The sequence below is a fragment of the Gopherus flavomarginatus genome, chromosome 3 (genome assembly GCF_025201925.1).
Source record: "Gopherus flavomarginatus isolate rGopFla2 chromosome 3, rGopFla2.mat.asm, whole genome shotgun sequence".
Lineage (NCBI taxonomy): Eukaryota > Metazoa > Chordata > Testudines > Testudinidae > Gopherus > Gopherus flavomarginatus.
The window spans coordinates 2,012,785-2,032,412 of NC_066619.1; the positions used below are offsets into that span (position 1 = coordinate 2,012,785).

The 19,628-nt window shown below is 47.1% G+C and overlaps 1 protein-coding gene across 4 annotated transcripts in view; it reads right to left on the bottom strand.

The window, feature by feature from the left end:
• LOC127046481 (phospholipid-transporting ATPase FetA-like) overlaps positions 1-19,628 on the bottom strand; it is a 137,703-nt gene that overhangs the window by 52,208 nt on the left and 65,867 nt on the right. For all 4 annotated transcript variants that reach the window (XM_050943550.1, XM_050943551.1, XM_050943554.1 and 1 more), the window contains exons 7-11: positions 11,925-11,997; positions 11,624-11,694; positions 9,937-10,019; positions 4,950-5,108; positions 3,905-3,993 (exon numbers count right to left, since the gene is read on the bottom strand). In XM_050943550.1, the coding sequence (XP_050799507.1) occupies positions 3,905-3,993; positions 4,950-5,108; positions 9,937-10,019; positions 11,624-11,694; positions 11,925-11,997 (475 nt within the window). The remainder of the gene's footprint in view (positions 1-3,904; positions 3,994-4,949; positions 5,109-9,936; positions 10,020-11,623; positions 11,695-11,924; positions 11,998-19,628) is intronic.

A 19,628-nucleotide genomic window follows, 5' to 3' on the forward strand; every position in this document is an offset into this window, starting at 1 on the left:
TGTCATCCTGCTGCCTGGCATGCTTCACTGCTTCTCACTGCCAAGGGCAGTATCGCCCCTGCCCCTGCCCCTTTCTGTGTCCCCAGCCCCACTCTGCCAGTGACGCAGCCTTGATCCTCCTTTCCTCCCGTTCTTCCACACACGGATCTGCACCTTCTGCCACGCCTGGCAAACACTACCCGGTGTGAAATCCCCAACGCCCTACGCCTGCCATGTGACCTGTGGAAAGCAGCACAGTCACACTTCAGAAACAGCTGACCAGACCTGGAACTAGCCGGCCGGGGGCCTGTCACTGTCCTGGTCCTTTGGCTGGAACGTTGCATGCCTCCCCTTGTGCTTCCTTCAGTATCTGTTTTCTCAGACTGCAGGCAAAGCTGCCCTGCGTCTATACAGTACCAAGCACACTGCAGGATCTACTGTATCCTAATTAATCACAACTCTTCTGCTCACTGAAGCTGATGGCTAAATAAGGACTGAGTAAAGACCCCAGGATTGGACCCTGCTGAAGAGTAAGAAAGAAGCCCAGAAGAACAGGTTCCAGAATGGAGCCCTTGGAAGCCAGAGGCAGCCTGATCCCTAGACGCTGTCCTACTGAAACAAAGTGAGTCTGTGGAAAATAGCAGGGCAAAGGCATTTAGATACTGAGGTAGTTACAAGGCAATGCGAGTATCCAACACATTCAACAAGATGTGCTGATCTCTTGTGTCAAAGGCTGCCAAGAGATACTGCAACAGCACAGAAACACAACCCCCATCGGTCGCCATCACTCCCAACTCCCTGGGGGCAGACTCCAGCACTGTGCTTGTGACACAAACTGCACAAGCAGGAGTTGAGCAGATCCTCACTCATGGCAGTGCAAGCACCAGCTCCCTACAGGTTACAGGCATTTCACAGAATTCCTATGGCAGCCACAGCGCCATGACAAGAGGGGAAAATCACCCTCAGCCAGAGACGGGGGCACTGTGTGAGAATTACTGGGATCCGAATATCTGTGAAGAGTCCCCCTGCCAAGGGCCAGACTCACAGACCTCTCCATGTCCTGAGCCCTGTAGGCTCTGAGGAACAAAAAGCTGAGAAGGAAAATGACCTCAAGATGCTGGGCCAGGTTCTCAGCTGGTGCAAATCAGGGTAACACCATTGCAGTCGGTGGAGTTCCACCCGCGAGCAATCTGCTCCCTGTGTTTGCAATGGAGCCAGTGTTTGCTGCACTGTTAATTTTATCTTATAAAGGGGAAAATTGTTGGCAAAGGTGCGTCACATAACGCCAGAGCTGGTCTGCCTGGCGGATTTAAACTGAAGTTCAAATGCCAAATAAGCAACTGGCCAGTCAGAGTACTGCCACGATGTGTGAAGGTTAACGTGTGCTGGCACGGTCAAATCCCCCTGCGGCCGGAGCTGATTTAACGGACATACAAGGGTTCACTTTTGTGGGTGTTGCACTGGCTTGATGGCAGCCAGTCTGTAAGCAGAGTCAGGATGGGCTCTACCCTGACATCTGGTGGTGAGTTATGGCGAGTGTGGAAAAGAATTTCAGAGGCTGATCGTGTTTGCATAGGCACACCCACTCCGCCTAGCATAGCCCACGGCAGCCTAAAATGGTTACTTTCACAGCTGTGGGATCCCCAATTTCTTTGTTATTGGGGCAGGAGGAATAAAGTGTTGTCACCCTGATTAAGTAAATGAGGAACTACGAAACTGTTTTATGATAATGGGTTTCACTATTAACTAAATAGCACTTGCTAGACAAGGGACATGGGTTCCAAAACCCAGTGAATTGAGAAAGGCCACAGACAGATATCTGTACCTGGGGGTGTAGGCTCCTTGTATGATCCAGAAGCACCAGTTCCACCTACTTCTCTCTCCACTGTGGAATATCAGAGTTGATTTTTGATTCCCTTAAGAATCTAGATATAGGTAACTGAGCTGAACTCACTATGGGCTAATGGTGCACTAGCACTGGGGCTCCCCTGCTGTGAGCTGAAATCACTAAAGAGCTGGAATTGCTGACCTGAGAGCACTGAGTACTCTGCTAAGTAGTGGGGAAGCCTGAAGCTATACTGTGGAGCACAGCACCTGGCAGAGCGGAGTGGAGCAGTTTGTGAAGCCACGGAGTGAGTGGAGCTGAGCAGTTTGTGGGGACAGCTGGAGCGGATCATGGGACAGCTGGTGGAGCAAAGCAGCTGTGGGACGGGTGGAGCGGCCCATGGAGGGAGCGGAGCTGAGCAGTTTGCAGAGACGGCTGGAGTGGAGCAGAGCAGCTGGCGGAGCAGAGCAGAGCAGTTTGTGAGGATGGCTGGAGGAGCAGAGTGGAGTGGCTGGTAGACTGGAGCAGTTCGTGGAGAAGGCGGAAGCAGAACCCACGGAGAGGCAGGGCAGTTGGCCCCGGATCATGTAAGGTGCCCCTTTCTACCCAGGCTGGGAGAGGGGGACCTCTCAGATAGACTCTCAAACTCTGGAGGACAGAGACTTTTGGATTGTGGGACATTTGGGACTATGGGTGATCTTTGGGTTCCTGGACTCTAGGGACATTTGGGGTATTGGACTTTGGAGTCTTGGGGTGATTTGGGGGTTGCTGGACTCAAGAGCCCAGGGGAAAGGACATGGCCCAATTTCCTGAGGTGGGTCTTTGCTCACGGTTTGGTCTATGAACTCTAGTCAAGGTGTTTTCCCAATTTAGTGCTTGTTGTTTATCTCATGTAATTAAACCTTTTCTGCTACACCGAGACTCTGTGCTTGCGAGAGGGGAAGTATTGCCTCTTCGAGGTGCCCAGACGTGTGTGTAAGATTTTCCCAGGTCACTGGGTGGGGGCTTGAGCTAGTTTTGCATTACGTTGTAGGGAAGGGACCCCTATGTATTGAACCCGGCCCTGCTGCTATCAGTTCGGCCTGGAAGAAGGGTTACAAGTCTAATCTCGGTTTGCTTGTTATCATTTCAGTCTCGTAACATTAAACTACTGACAGTCTCCATGTCAATGAAGGCGTTCTCTGAAACGTATGAACAGAAGCTGCTATTAGAAGCTAAATATCTGGGCTAAGCTAAATTCTCTTTTCCTTGAGCACGCTCCTGAGCTGTTCTTCAAGCAACATTGGATAAGGCACTGGCTAGTGTGTGTGAGTGAGCACATCTCCCCGTAGGGGCGGTGCCCAGCCGCTAGGACAGGCTCCAGCCCGCAGCAGCCGCTGAAAGGAGCCATGCTTTAAGCTCCAGACAGAGGCCCTGGGACAGAATCCCCAGGACTGATCCCTGCTGAGGACTGCTGCATCCATGTGCGAGCAGCTGCAGTTTGTTACAATTGTCAAGAAGTTTCAATCCCAAATTCGATCCGCAGCATTTTAATTAGCAGAGAGTCAGAGACTGTGCCCCTGGAGTGTAAATATCTGTTTAGTGCTTTTAAATTTACCACTTGCTAAAAAACACCAGTCTCTGGTTATCAATGAGCACACAATATTTTCCTCTAAAGCAGGAGCGCCAGTTTAGCAGCCAGCAGAGAGCACCATGCAATTATCGAATGCTGTGCAGACAGACATTACTGCAGATATCAAGGAAGGCTGAAAGCGAGAGGGAAAAAAATCAGTGTTTATTTAAATGGAAAACCACCAAAGATATTTGGGAAAATGTTACTCACAGGCTTCAAAGTGGATATCACCAACAATGGAGAAAAAGAACACAGCAAATGAAAAACCATGAAGAGAGGTCCTGGACGCTATCAGTTTAATGGCCTAGTTCTGCAGGATGGGAGGTCTGAAAGGGGCTGCAGAAATCCCTATGCAAATGTACTTTTCTAGCATTCTTCCCATTCTCATTAGTCTCTTTTGATGTCCCCTCATTTGTCAGGAAAGAGGGAGGAGCACTCTGAAATGATGAACATGGCTGAAGGAATGAAGACAAATTAATCAGACTTACCACTAACACGAGGACATTCATTAGCCGATCAATGCTGGTCCGTTTAAAGGTTGTTTTCCCACAGTTCTGCATTAATTTGGTGTCTGGCCCTAGTAGATCAAACATAGCCATGATTTTTAAGAACACAGCTCAATTTTAGAGCTGCTTCCCTTTGAGACGCCAAAGCACTTTACAAACATACATTAACCCTCACAACCCTCCTGTGAGGCAGGGTCACATTGGTATCCCTGTGTTACAGATGGAGAACCTGAGGCACAAAGCAGTAATGTGACTTGCCCGAAGTCATAGAGGGAGTCAGAAACAGACACCAGAACTCCTGACTCCAGCTCCCTGCTCTCTCTTGCAGCCAGTGCACCCTCCCTTGTGGGTTTAATTTATTTTATAGAGAATAATGGATACTATATCAGCAGTGACCCGCATTGTGCACTGTCACATGTCACCAGTGCTACAGAAATAATCCAAATCTCACCCCTATTACAATGTGGATTTTTTCCCCCACACTAATACAGGAGGCAATTCTGACACTCTGGTACAAGGGTGTAACCTGGAGCATTGTGTTTCTCTAAGCTAATCAGGTTGGCTTGGAGTTGGGACCTGCTCAGTACATGCTTGGAGAGATAAAGTGATTGAGTTCCACTAGCTCACTGTGCCCTCAAACAGGTCAGTATTTGAGGACTCTTTGCCCAGGTGGATGGGCTGAGATTTTCACCTATGTTATTTGCTGATCCCAGCTCCAGGGGAAGAGAAGCTGGTCTTTATGTCAAAGAACCCCATCAAGGTGCATTGAGATTTTGCAACACAGGGTTCGCTATTCCTCTCTCTTGTGGACTGGTCTAGAAAACTTCCTGCTCATAGTGAGTTTGTGATGTTCCTAGCTTGGGGCTAAGAGGAAGGTTCAACATTCCACTTGTGTTCTCGTACCCAGTGGAAACCAAGCTTCCAAAGGGGACAAAAGTGGCTCTTCTCTGCCCACTGAGAATTACATCCCCTCACCACACCCCCCGTTACAGTTTTTTCACTCTGCACCTCTGTGTATTCCACCTACCAGCATAAATAACAAGCCCAAAGCACCATTCTGTGTTCCTAATGGTGCAGCCCCTCAGTAGCATCTTCTCATTGTCCAGGGCAAATTTCTCCCCACGGAGAGTAAGAGTCCCGGTGAACTTATCCAGTTTGTTATTTGGTGCCTCACATTTGACTTCACCTGTAAATAGAGATCAGACAATGAAAACCTTCCTGGGACTAGCCCCCCACTGGGCAGCACACACAACATCCTCAGCTGTGCCTTGCACAGTGACCATGTCAGGACCTCAGCTGTCCACCCGTAACACATTCTGCTGGACACTGCAAGCGCTGCTCCACATGCAGACTGCTCCTACCCGGCTTCCCCACAGCAATCCAATCGTCTGCACTGAATTACTTTCATATTTAGGTTTTTCCTTTGCCATTGAACACAGGATGGTGCCCTGCCCTTTGAGGCCATGTCACGTCTCTAGCTGATAAGTTCCACCAGCCCTCTCTCTCACCTGGCAGAACCCAACGGAGAGGCCCTTCTGCTTGCCAACCCCTCAGCCACAAACTGGCCTGCTCCAGCACCCAGAACAGCAGTGGTAGAGGACTTCAACAAATACCGATGGAGAGATGACCTGATGGACACTTCACAGCATGAAATAATCCCAAAGCAGCCTGAGAATAATCTGCAAGCAGCAGAGTATGCTGGAGGGCAGTGAACAGCTACATGCTGAGAACACACATACATGCAGACAACTGTGTCGAGCAGAATCTCACACAGAAGACAACCCTGACCTGGCAAGCATGGGCTGCACCACTGCCTCCTGCAGCAGCCTTGCTAGTGAGCTGAAGGCCCACACTAGGCTGGACTTCCAACCTACGTCACAAGAGCAGCCATCGCTGATGGAACAGACTAGGGACAACAGAGGAGATGATAGTGCAAACAGTGAACATACCTGATCGGGTTTCTTTAGAGGTACTGTAACTCTGCCCATTACAACACTGGACTGATGCAGTCTGCACCACTTGGGATGCCCCACTGACAGAGTGACTACATACTGGCACCCAAAGAAATGAAGCAGGAAAGGGCTCATAAGATAAGCAAGGAGAGCATCTGTGAAAAGGCAGGAAGAATTGCTGGGTGCAAAGGAATAAGCATGCTTCAATATAAGCCTTCTCCTCTCCCGCCCCCAAAGCAGCAGAGTGACCGCTGCTTAACCAGGCCTTAGAGACAGGTATCTTTGCATGCAGCAGAGGCTGGGAGCGCTGTGTGCAGGTGGGAGCACTTTATCGAAGACTTTGTAGCCCAAAGGACCATGGCCATAATATGGGCGAGAAGCTGGGGAGTTTTCAAATAAAGTGCATGTGTGTAACAATTCCTGAAGCTCTAGCAGGGTTGCAGAGGACCCTCCATAAGGGGGAGAAGAGCTATTTTAAGAACTTGACTCCTGCGAATTCATGGTTTCCTCACCCTGCCCTAAACACAGTCCCCTCAAGTTGTAGCAGGTCAGAACTTAACTCCCTTTCATGGAGTATGATTTTATTAACAAACAAAGCTCAAACAACACACAAAATCCTGCTGAAGTCCTCTCTGCAAGCTTAGCTATTTCCAGAGTTCCCTCCCAAGGGCAGTTCAGCCCACACTCTCGATCCCCCTTTCTCTCTCAAGCAAGGAAGCCGGCCCTGCCTCCCTTGCATCTGGGTAGGGGAATGAGCCACTTGACACAGTGAGTCAAACCCACCGGTAGCCCCTTCCCAGCAGCACCCTCATGTGCTAGCAGACTCAGGGTTCCTGCTAACGCTGTTGGCCTGGTACATTTACCTATTCAGTTTTCTTTCAGACTCTAATAAGCACAACTGGGAAATTAATGTCTGATGGCTGCACATGTGGCCGTAATTAATAGCCAAGTGTCCCCTTTCAGTCCAATCTATTTTAGTCTCTTCTGTTCCATCCCCTGAATTTCTTCGGAACCCGAAGGAAGACATGCTTGTCCCTGGCCATGCCGCCAACCCACCCAGTTCCCGATGGCCAGAGGGGTGGATTCTGCTCCATATTATAATTATCTCTCCTTATAAAATGTGCTTACCCACTACTCTAAGGCCCAGCTGCAATTAGTATAAAAACTATTAGTTAAATCAAGAATTAGACCCAGGGTTCAGAAAGGAGCCAGGAGAATGACTAAAGGATTAGAAAACATGCCAGCTATGGTCAGACTCCAAGAGCTCAATCTATTTCGCTTAGGAAAGAGAAACTTAACCTGACTTGATCCCATTCTGTAAGTACCTAAGTGGGAAATAAATATTTGAGAACAGGCTTTTTAATCTAGAAGACAAAGGTCTAACATCAGAGGGGAAGCTGTGTTAGTCTGGATCTGTAAAAGCAGCAAAGAATCCTGTGGCACCTTTTAGACTAACAGACATATTGGAGAATGAGCTTTCGTGGGTGCAGCATCAAGAACACCCTAACGTCTTGTGTTAAAACCAGGACGGTGTTAGGGTGATCTCCAGTAACTATGCTGTGTTGGGACTTACAGATGTACAGCCTGTAAGGCCAGGAGAGACCTTAGTGATCATCTCACCTGACCCATACAAGAGAGGCCATAATATCTCACCCAGTGATCCTGCACTGAGTACAATGACTGGTGGGAAGTTATTGGACACCCGCTGAACCCATTTCACCCGAAAGGTTTAAACCCCATGAAGCTTGGACCTGGCCAGTGGCAGCTAACTGATATGAGAGGAAACAATAATCAGGTGTCTCCCACTTCCCCAAGTCTAACAATAAATAAAGTTCATCGTGGAAAAATCCCCCGTACCTGACCCGGCACAGGACCAACACACACCATGTTCTGGGTTAAGCATTTTGCTTCACTGCCTTTGTGAATTAGCCATCCAACCTTCTCCTCTCTTCCTGCCCCACGAAGTCCTTGCATGAAGGGCTCCATAAAATATTTAATACTTGTACATAGGTTAGCTACAGAAATGTTAGGTTAGGTCTAATCCCACGCACTCTTCCCGGTTCTTTTACAAATATTAATCACAACAGGAAATATTTTATTTTCACTTTAGATATCACAAATAGGGCCCCTTTTATTTAAAACAAAACTAGAGATTTTGTAAAAAATAAACATAAGATAAGGGAATAATTTTAACTTTGTAAAAGATTTTGAAACATTTGTTGAGTCATAGAATCATAGAATCATGGAATATCAGGGTTGGAAGAGACCTCAGGAGGTATCTAGTCCAATCCCTTGCTCAAAGCAGGATCAGTCCCCAACTAAATCATCCCAGCTAGGGCTTTGCCAAGCCGGACCTTAAAAATCTCTAATGAAGGAGATTCCACCACCTCCCTAGGGAACCCATTCCAGTGCTTCACCACCCTCCTAGGGAAATAGTGTTTCCTAATATCCAACCTAAACCTCCCCCACTGCAACTTGAGACCATTGCTTATCTTGTTCTGAGTCAAGTTATGCACATTTAGAAAAAGCAATTGTTTTGATCCTCGTTAGACAAACTGTCTGAGAAAGGAGTTCTCTATCTTAAAAAGAAGATTTTGGTTTCCACATTGTTACACGCCATGGCCTCTTCAGTAAAATAAGGGTTTGAACCCCTCACTCAGGGAAGTACCGTCATTTACAGGGGGGTTCCCAGTGCAGCAATAAAAGTCTACAAGAGCTCTGGAAATATGAAAGCCCAGAACCACAGGCCTCACTTGAGAGAAATCCAGTGATAAGGTGTCGAACAGCTGAGAAATCGGACCAAGAATATTGTTCCATAAGATCCCACTGCAGAAAGAGTGGTGTCTAGCAGCCCCTTTAGATTGCACAGCTTAGAGACAGTCCGAGATCTTTGAATATGGACCAGCTGATCACCATTCCGCCATTTATCATGGATATGACAGTGGAGTCATCAACTCATTTCAGTCATTTAGCTTTTATTTCCTCTGAATCTGGTGCTCAAGAAAAGTCCCCAGAGAACAGGGGGAGCAGCATTATAAGCTGAACTACACCACTGCTCTGCGCTATTCCATTTGGGTTCTCTGATCACCCAGAGCACCTTCTGGCTGGGCTTTGAGCGATGTGATTAGCATCTGTCACATGGTCTCTGTCCTGTCCTCTACCAGCAGGAGACCTGTGTGCAGAATGGAATGTTTTGCTTCTGTAGGGTTGGACTGGGGTTCTTTTGTGCATGTTGCCAAGTGTTTAGGTTAGAGAAAGCCAAGTCAGAGAAGCCAGCTTTGCAGGCCCTTGCCTGAACTGTAGCTCTAGGAGGTTAGGAAAAAAATAAGTTTAGTCTTTTGTCCGTGGCCCATTATGCTGTGGTTAGGGGAGGAAATAGTGCCAAGTGTGATTTCTGTGACATGGACACCTGTCCACCAGGCCCAGGCCTTCTCGTTCATTTCACATAAGGGACCATGGAACATGTGATGTGGCAGGGACATGTTTCACAGCACACCTGCTTTCAGCGTATTAGCTGCCAGGCCAGGCCAGCAAAACATTTTCAGATTCATCTTTTTGGTGCTGTTGAGAAAACAGTGAAAGGACCAAAGTGCAAAGCTTTAAACTGAGAAATCCAAATAATGCCCCCCACATGCAGATCGGCTGCCTCTGCTCCTAACACTGGTGTAAATGAAGTGTAACTGCTCTACAGTCAATGGATTTACATCAGTGTAAAACTGCTCTGAGATCAGAATCAAGCCCTGTCAGTGAATTCAATGCAGTGACTACCTGTTGTGTTTCCCAGGAGGCGCTTTGCAGGAGCCTTACATGGAGGATTTGATGGGGTCTCAACAAGCCTAGACAGAAACTAAGTGACAGGCTTAATGTGTCTCGCCATGTGACTGCCCACCCACAGCAGTCAATGGCAGCACACAAGATCTGATTTGCACTGCATGCCGCTGCTATCCCTGGGCAGGGACTCAGGGGCCTGCAGTGCGGCTTGGAGAGGAGAATTCTGACTTCAGGTGGAATTCAGGCCTTACGGGAAATCCTTTGGGACCTTCATTTTTTCTGCACACTCACCATTGAAATCAGTCAGTTTCTGAAGGTTCTCTCCCAGCTCCGCAGTGACCGTCAGTGCCTGCTTCACTTTGAGGTTAGTTTCCCTATAATAAAAGCAAGAGTCAAACTCTTACATGACTGGTCACTCTTCTGTTCCTGGAGCTGTTCTCACTCATTAGGATCCAGATGGCGCTTGCAGGGTCTGCAGGCTGCATCTCCTCATTAAGAGTCAAATCAGGACCATTTTTACATGGCCACAAAGGGAATATAGTCCTTTGCCACCGTATAAGCTGGTTCTGCACCCAGTCAGCTGATCCTGTGGAACGCTGGGCCAGGTGCAGAAGAGGGTCAGAGGGCTCGGGTCTCACACCATCATTGCAAAGCGTCAAGCCGGACACGTGAGCTCTCTGAGCAGCCCTCTGTCCAACTAAGTTCTTACACCACAATCATCCCTGTGGTATCTGAGCACCTCTGTGGGTTCTGGACCCTCTGTCACTGCACTCTGGGACCTGCAGAAGTTACTGCAACCGTGGGGCAGCCAGGTAGGGGAGGGTGCTCTCCCACGGACCTCAGAGAAGCACAGCAACATTCAGTGCCCCTGACATTATCCTGTAGAGCTGACATGGGCAGAGTCACAGCCCGTCTCTGGGCAGCAAGAGAGCTGGGAGGGCTATGCGAGTTCCATGCAGCCTTCCCTGAGGTGTGTCATTCTCTCAGGTCTTGCTTAGGCCTCTGAGCCCACGAAGCCAGGCCAAACTCCACATCTGAGGCTGGCTCCATGCCACCAAGAACTGGTAAGCACTGAATCTGGCCCTACAGACGAGGGTGGCACTACCTTTTCCCACCTAACAGGAACTGATTGTGGCCCTCAGACTTGTGGCAAGCTGTCCAGGGGGCAGAGTGATGGAATACAATGGGTCACCAGGGCGATGCTGGGAACAGCTGATGTTCACATAGACAGAATAGTGGCTGAGAAGAACAGCCGGGGAGAACATAAAAACCACAGGGCTGTTGCTGCCGAGGTGAGGTATTGCAGGAACAGGCATTTTAAATGATCAGTGGGTGCTATCAGAATTGCCAGCATGAGTAAAATGGGCCAAGGCCTCTGAATGTGAGGCACCGGCCTTTGCTGGGATACTGCTGGGGAAGCAGCCATTGATACTCGGCTCAAGACACTTTCCGGAAGATCACTCGTTATGGGCAACTGATTGAAACCAAAGCTGCCTTCCTCATCAGAGATCTGTTCAGAGGAGTAAGCAGTGACCTGGGCTGTGGAGCGCAATCTTTACCCAGGGCAAGTTTAAGGCAAACAATTATTCCTCCATCTTGTGCTCAGATGCATAACAGGAAACTGAAATGAGCTGTGACCCTTTGGGAACCACAGGATCAGTGCATGGGGCAGGAGAACGTGCCATTGGCAGAGATGTCACGTGACATACAGTGTTCTCTAGATAGAAAAGAGAAGATGCTTACATTGGAGGTGGTGCTGAAAGAGCATTTTATTGTAGGGTTAGAAAACACGATTACCCTACACTTGCTGTGTGCAGTCAGGGTCACGGATCTCCTGGCAGGAACAATCAATGCTCTGTGGATTCATCTCTGGACTGGGCAGCATTGAGAACACAGAAGCAGCTGGACCTCACATCATCAGGATTCACCATGCAAAAATTAGCCTTGTGTTTGCAGCCCCAGGGCTAGGCTCACTTACCCATCCAGTTCAGCCGTCTCGATGTACGTCAGGCTGTGTGGCTCACTGCTTGAGAGGAGCAGTAGATCTGCCTGAACACAAATAAACCAGGGTGGTATGAGCTTACACGGCCACAGTGACGTTACCTTGAGATCTCAGGACAGAGGACACGGTTACACTACAAGTTCAACTGACTTCTGTGAATGGAAAACGTATCTGAAAATCTCGGAGCCAGTTAGCGTCACTAGTGAATAACTTGTTTATTTGTCTGAGGAGTAATTCCAGAGTCACAGCGCAAGTGGCTACAACAAACTGCACTCACCGTCACAAAGTTGTTGTTCTCTAGTTTTATGATGTCTCCCACTTGGATATTCATCCATTTATCATCCTTCAATCTGCAAGAGAAAGTTCCCTTTAAATAGTCACAGAGTGTAGAGCGCTCCGACCCCGAGGGAGGCAGCGGTGCTCTTGAAGCCTGTTCGTCAGTAATATTAGGACTTGATGGTGAGCTGTTGGGGGCAGGGACTGTCATTCTGTCCCGTGTCTGTCCAGCATGTAGCACAAAGGGGCGCGGGTCCATAACAGACTCCTAGCCACTACCAATATACGTCAATAAGAAATGCGAGAGGTTCACACACACATGCGGTTGAGAAGTAGGTTCCATAATATAAACATGGCACCTGTGCACTATTCTACTAACAGACACTGCCTTTTTCTTCTCTTCTGCTACAAATCCAAAATCGAGGTGGGGTCCTGGGGAAGAGATTCCCTTCTACATTTTACACAGATACCACTAAAATTACTTGGAAATTAGCCCAATTACTTAAGTTGTCTAAGTCCCCTAAAGAAGATCAGACGGTGCAAAGGCAGCTCTGACTCTGTAGCTCTAGCTATCAAAAAGGGCAGCAACCCAGCTGCAAAAGCTGCATGTGCAATTATTCCGATCCCTGCTGCTCATGCCTTTTCTTAATGCACAAAGCAAGATGTACAGGCTCACAGCTACCTCTCTGTTACCTCCAGGTTGCATGAACAAATCAGAATTTCTGCATATGCAAAAACTTAAGAGGTGAAAAATTGTGTGAATAGTTTTACAGGCAGCACTGAGTATGTGTCTGCACAGATCATATGGACCTGATCTGGGTCTCCTTGAAGTCATTAGTAAAACTCCACTGGAGTTCAATGATAGCAACACTGGAACCTGTGGCCTCTGGCCGCTTGACAGGGGAAGTGAATTATGCACTTTGCTATATAAACGCATGTGTTCAGTGGGGATGGTAGTGACGGTGTGACTGGTTTCAGATTTACTGGACTGAAAATGCTAACAACCACCATAAATCACTGGTTTCCAGCTTTATTTCATGGTTTGTATCATTTGGTGGTGTTTGTACAATAACTGGCCTCTACAGTATGGTGCAAAACATAGGACGACCAAGCACTTCACCTTTGCACCAGCTATACTACAAGAGCTGCTGGGTCTTCATGGAACAGTGAGTACAGAACTCATCTACTTGCCACAAAAGCCCAGCACCCTACCACTTGAGCAAAAGGAAAATCATTGCTAGCAGTAAAGGGCCCATGACATACAGTTGAACAATTTTGATTCCATCCAATAGATGGCAGGTGTGTGTGTGTGCGCGCGCGTGTGTGTGTGTGTGTGTACAGAGAAGTTTCTTGTAGCTGTTAATTTAGCATCAAAAGTCTTTGCTGATTATGTCTAGTTCTGTCTGCTCAGAAATTAACGAACAAGACAAATACATATGACACAAGGGAATATGTATTTGGAATGACATTGTTGGCATATGTATTTGGAATATGTATTTGGAACATTGTTGGAATATGTATTTGGAATTACATTGTTGGAATGACACAAGGGAATATGCTCATGGAATAACATTGTTGGCATCACTGAAACTTGGTGGGATAATACACATGATTGGAATGTTGGTGTGGATGGGTACGGTTTGCTCAGGAAGGATAGACAGGGGAAAAAGGGAGGAGGTGTTGCCTTATATATTAAAAATGTACACACTTGGACTGAGGTGGAGATGGAAGTGTTGAGAGTCTCTGGGTTAGGCTAAAAGGGGTAAAAACAAGGGTGATGTTGTGCTAGTCTACTACAGACCACCTAACCAGGTGGAAGAGGTGGATGAGGCTTTTTTTAAACAACTAACAAAATCATCCAAAGCCCAAGATTTGGTGGTGATGGGGGACTTCAACTATCCAGATATATGTTGGGAAAATAACACTGCGGGGCACAGACTATCCAATAAATTCCTGGACTGCATTGCAGACAACTTTTTATTTCAGAAGGTTGAAAAAGCTACTGGGGGGAAGCTGTTCTAGACTTGATTTTAACAAATAGGGAGGAACTCATTGAGAATTTGAAAGTAGAAGGAAGCTTGGGTGAAAGTGATCATGAAATCATAGAGTTTGCAATTCTAAGGAAGGGTAGAAGGGAGTACAGCAAAATAGAGACAATGGATTTCAGGAAGGCGGATTTCGGTAAGCTCAGAGAGCAGATAGGTAAGGTCCCATGGGAATCAAGACTGAGGGGAAAAACAACTGAGGAGAGTTGGCAGTTTTTCAAAGGGACGCTATTAAGGGCCCAAAAGCAAGCTATTCCGCTGGGTAGGAAAGATAGAAAATGTGGCAAAAGACCACCTTGGCTTAACCACGAGATCTTGCATGACCTACAAAATAAAAAGGAGTCATATAAAAAATGGAAACTAGGTCAGATTACAAAGGATGAATATAGGCAAACAACACAGGAATGCAGGGGCAAGATTAGAAAGGCAAAGGCACAAAATGAGCTCAAACTAGCTATGGGAATAAAGGGAAACAAGATGACTTTTTATCAACACATTAAAAGCAAGAGGAAGACCAAGGACAGGGTAGGCCCACTGCTCAGTGAGGAGGGAGAAACAGTAACAGGAAACTTGGAAATGGCAGAGATGCTCAATGACTTCTTTGTTTCGGTCTTCACCTAGAAGTCTGAAGGAATGTCTAACATAGTGAATGTTTATGGGAAGAGGGTAGGTTTAGAAGATAAAATAAAAAAAAGCAAGTTAAAAATCACTTAGAAAAGTTAGATGCCTGCAAGTCACCAGGGCCTGATGAAATGGATCCTAGAATACTCAAGGAGTTAATAGAGGAGGTATCTGAGCCTCTAGCTATTATCTTTGGAAAGTCATGGGAGACGGGAGAGATTCCAGAAGACTGGAAAAGGGCAAATACAGTGCCCATCTATAAAAAGGGAAATAAAAACAACCCAGGAAACTACAGACCAGTTAGTTTAACTTCTGTGCCAGGGAAGATAATGGAGCAAGTAATTAAAGAAATCATCTGCAAACACTTGGAAGGTGGTAAGGTGATAGGGAATAGCCAGCATGGATTTCTAAAGAACAAATCATGTCAAACCAATCTGATTGCTTTCTTCGATAGGATAACGAGTCTTGTGGATAAGGGAGAAGCGGTGGATGTGGTATACCTAGACTTTAGTAAGGCATTTGATACGGTCTCGCATGATATCCTTATCGGTAAACTAGGCAAATACAATTTAGGTGGGGCTACTATAAGGTGGGTACATAACTGGCTGGATAACCGTACTCAGAGAGTAGTTATTAATGGCTCCCAACCCTGCTGGAAAGGTCTAACAAGTGGAGTTCCGCAGGGGTCTGTTTTGGGACCAGCTCTGTTCAATATCTTCATCAACGACTTAGATGTTGGCATAGAAAGTACGCTTATTAAGTTTGCAGACGATACCAAACTGGGAGGGATTGCAACTGCTTTGGAGGACAGGATCAAAATTCAAAATGATCTGGACAAATTGGAGAAATGGTCTGAGGTAAACCGGATGAAGTTCAATAAAGACAAATGCAAAGTGCTCCACTTAGGAAGGAACAATCAGTTTCATACATACAGAATGGGAAGAGACTGTCTAGGAAGGAGTATGGCAGAAGAGATCTAGGGGTCATAGTGAGCCACAAGCTAAATATGAGTCAACAGTGTGATACTGTTGCAAAAAAAGCAAACGTGATTCTGGGATGCATTAACAGGTTTGTTGTAAACAAGACACGAGAAGTCATTCTTCCGCTCTACTCTGCGCTAGTTAGGCCTCAACTGGAGTATTGTGTCCAGTTCTGGGCACCGCATTTCAAGAAAGATGTGGAGAAATTGGAGAGGGTCCAGAGAAGAGCAAGAAGAATGATTAAAGGTCTTGAAAACATGAGCTATGAAGGAAGGCTGAAAGAATTGGGTGTATTTAGTCTGGAAAAGAGAAGACTGAGAGGGGACATGATAGCAGTTTTCAGGTATCTAAAAGGGTGTCATCAGCAGAGGGAGAAAACTTGTTCACCTTAGCCTCTAAGGATACAACAAGAAGCAATGGGCTTAAACTGCAGCAAGGGAGATTTTGGTTGGACATTAGGAAAAAGTTCCTAACTGTCAGGGTAGTTAAACACTGGAATAAATTGCCTAGGGAGGTTGGGGAATCTCCATCTCTGGAGCTATTTAAGAGCAGGTTTATCATAACCTTAGTCCCAGATTTGGACCTTAGCGTCCAAAATATGGGGGTTAGTATGAAAACCTCCAAGCTTAGTTACCAGCTTGGACCTGGTACCTGCTGCCACCACCCAAAAAATTAGAGTGTTTTGGGGCACTCTGGTCCCCCTGAAAAACCTTCCCTGGGGACCCCAAGACCCAAATCCCTTGAGTCTCACAACAAAGGGAAATAATCCTTTTCCCCTTCCCCCCTCCAGGTGCTCCTGGAGAGATACACAGACACAAGCTCTGTGAAACTACACAGAGACTCCCCCCTCTCTGTTCCCAATCCTGGAAACAAAAAGTACTTTCCTATTCCCCCAGAGGGAATGCAAAATTAGGCTAGCAATCCAACACACAGATCTCCCCGATTTCTTCCTCCCACCAATTCCCTGGTGAGTACAGACTCAATTTCCCTGAAGTAAAGAAAACTTCAACAGGTCTTAAAAGAAAGCTTTATATAAAAAGAAAGAAAAATACATACAAATGGGCTCTCTGTATTAAGATGATACAACACAGGGTTAATTGCTTAAAAGAATATTGAATAAACAGCCTTATTCAAAAAGAAGACAAATCAAAGCACTCCAGCACTTATATTCATGCAAATACCAAAGAAAAGAAACCATAGAACTTACTATCTGATCTCTTTGTCCTTACACTTAGAAACAGAAAATTAGAAAGTAGAACTACTTCTCCAAAGCTCAGAGAAAGCAGGCAGGCAGAAAACAAAGACTCAGATACTCAATTCCCTCCACCCAAAGTTGAAAAAATCCGGTTTCCTGATTGGTCCTCTGGTCATGTGCTTCAGGTGAAAGAGACATTAACCCTTAGCTATCTGTTTATGACACACCCCCCAAATTGCAGACAGTGGGGAAGCTCACTGGCGGCGATTTCCTTCTAGAACTTGAAAATAAACAGATTAATACAACACATAGACCTTTACATATACTCCTAAGTATATAACTAACAGACTTCTACATTTTAAGAACACTTTTTAACTACTGAATTCTGGGAAACTCTCACGGGAGAGTGCATCAGCTACTTTGTTAGAAGCTCCTGTGATGTGTTGAATTTCAAAATCAAAATCTTGGAGAGCTAAACTCCAATGAAGAAGTTTCTTGTTGTTCCCCTTGGCAGTATGAAGCCACTTTAGTGCAGCATGGTCAGTTTGTAGTTGGAACCGCCGTCCCCAAACATATGGGCGTAGCTTTTCCAGGGCGTACACAATGGCATAGCATTCCTTTTCACTGACTGACCAGTGACTTTCCCTCTCAGACAGTTTCTTACTGAGAAACACAACAGGATGGAAGTTGTGATCTGTTGCTTCCTGCATGAGCACTGCTCCTATACCACGCTCAGATGCATCTGTGGTTACTAGGAATGGCTTGTCAAAGTCCGGGGCCCTGAGCACAGGGTCAGACATGAGCATCGCCTTAAGCTGGGTAAAGGCCTTTTGACACTCATCAGTCCACTTAACTGCATTTGGCTGGGTCTTTTTGGTCAGGTCGGTCAGTGGGGCAGCGATTTGGCTGTAGTGTGGTACAAATCGCCTGTAGTATCCGGCCAAGCCTAAGAAGGATTGGACCTGCTTCTTTGACTTTGGGACAGGCCACTTTTGGATAGCATCCACCTTGGCCTGTAGGGGGTTTATGGTTCCTCGACCCACCTGGTGCCCCAGGTAAGTCACTCTGTTTTGGCCTATTTGACACTTTTTGGCCTTAACAGTTAGTCCTGCCTGCCTGATGCGCTCAAAGACCTTTTCCAGGTGTAGTAGGTGTTCGGGCCAGGAGTCTGAAAAAATGGCCACATCATCGAGGTAGGCAACTGCAAATTCTCCCAGTCCAGCTAGTAGACCATCTACCAGCCTCTGGAAGGTGGCGGGTGCATTTCGAAGGCCGAAAGGAAGGACATTGAATTCATACACCCCCGCATGGGTGACGAATGCTGACCTCTCCTTGGCAGGTTCATCAAGCGGTACTTGCCAGTACCCCTTGGTTAAGTCTATTGTAGAGATGAACTGGGCACGTCCCAACTTTTCCAATAGCTCATCGGTACGTGGCATTGGATAGTTGTCCGGACGAGTTACAGCATTTAGCTTACGGTAGTCCACGCAAAAGCGTATTTCCCCATCTGGTTTGGGTACCAGAACCACTGGAGATGCCCATGCACTGGTAGATGAGCGGATTATACCCATCTGTAGCATGTTCTGGATCTCCCGTTCTATAGCAGCTTGGGCATGAGGAGACACTCGGTAGGGTGGGGTTCTGATTGGGTGAGCATTACCTGTATCAATGGAGTGGTATGCCCGTTCAGTCCGTCCTGGGGTGGCTGAGAACAATGGGGCGAAGCTAGTGCACAGCTCCTTGATTTGTTGCCGCTGCAGACGTTCCAGGGTGGTTGAGAGGTTCACCTCTTCCACGCCACCGTCTTTTTTCCCGTCGTAGTAGACACCGTCAGGCCACTCAGCATCATCTCCCTGGACTGTAAACTGACAAACCTGTAAATCTCTGGAATAGAAAGGCTTGAGAGAATTAACATGGTACACTTTAGGCTTTAGTGAGGAATTGGGAAATGCTATGAGGTAGTTTACAGCTCCCAGGCGCTCTTGGACCGTGAATGGCCCTTCCCATGATGCTTCCATCTTATGGGCCTGTTGCGCCTTCAAGACCATAACCTGGTCTCCTACCTTGAAAGAACGTTCTCTGGCATGTCTGTCATACCAGGCCTTTTGCTCTTCTTGAGCATCCTTTAGGTTCTCTCTAGCAAGGGCTAAAGAGTGTCGGAGGGTGCTTTGTAGGTTGCTTACAAAGTCCAGAATGTTAGTTCCTGGAGAAGGCGTAAACCCCTCCCATTGCTGCTTCACCAACTGTAATGGCCCCTTAACCTCGTGACCATACACAAGTCCAAATGGTGAAAACCCTAAACTGGGATGTGGTACAGCCCTGTAGGCAAACAGCAACTGCTGCAACACTAGGTCCCAATTATTGGAGAATTCGCTGATGAATTTTCGTATCATGGCCCCCAAAGTTCCATTGAACCTTTCCACCAGGCCATTGGTTTGATGGTGGTATGGGGTGGCAACCAAGTGATTCACCCCATGAGTTTCCCACAGTTTTTCCATGGTCCCTGCCAGGAAATTAGACCCTGAATCTGTAAGGATGTCGGAGGGCCAACCTACCCTGGCAAAGATGTCTGTTAAGGCCAGGCACACAGTGTTAGCCCGGGTGTTACCTAGAGCTACTGCTTCCGGCCATCGGGTAGCAAAGTCCACTAAAGTCAGTACGTACTGCTTTCCTCTGGGCGTCTTTTTTGGGAAAGGGCCCAGAATATCCACAGCTACTCGCTGAAATGGGACCTCAATTATGGGGAGTGGCTGGAGAGGGGCCTTGACCTGGTCTTGAGGCTTTCCCACTCTTTGGCATACCTCACAAGACCGGACATACTTGGCAACGTCCTTGCCCATCCCCTCCCAGTGGAAGGACTTCCC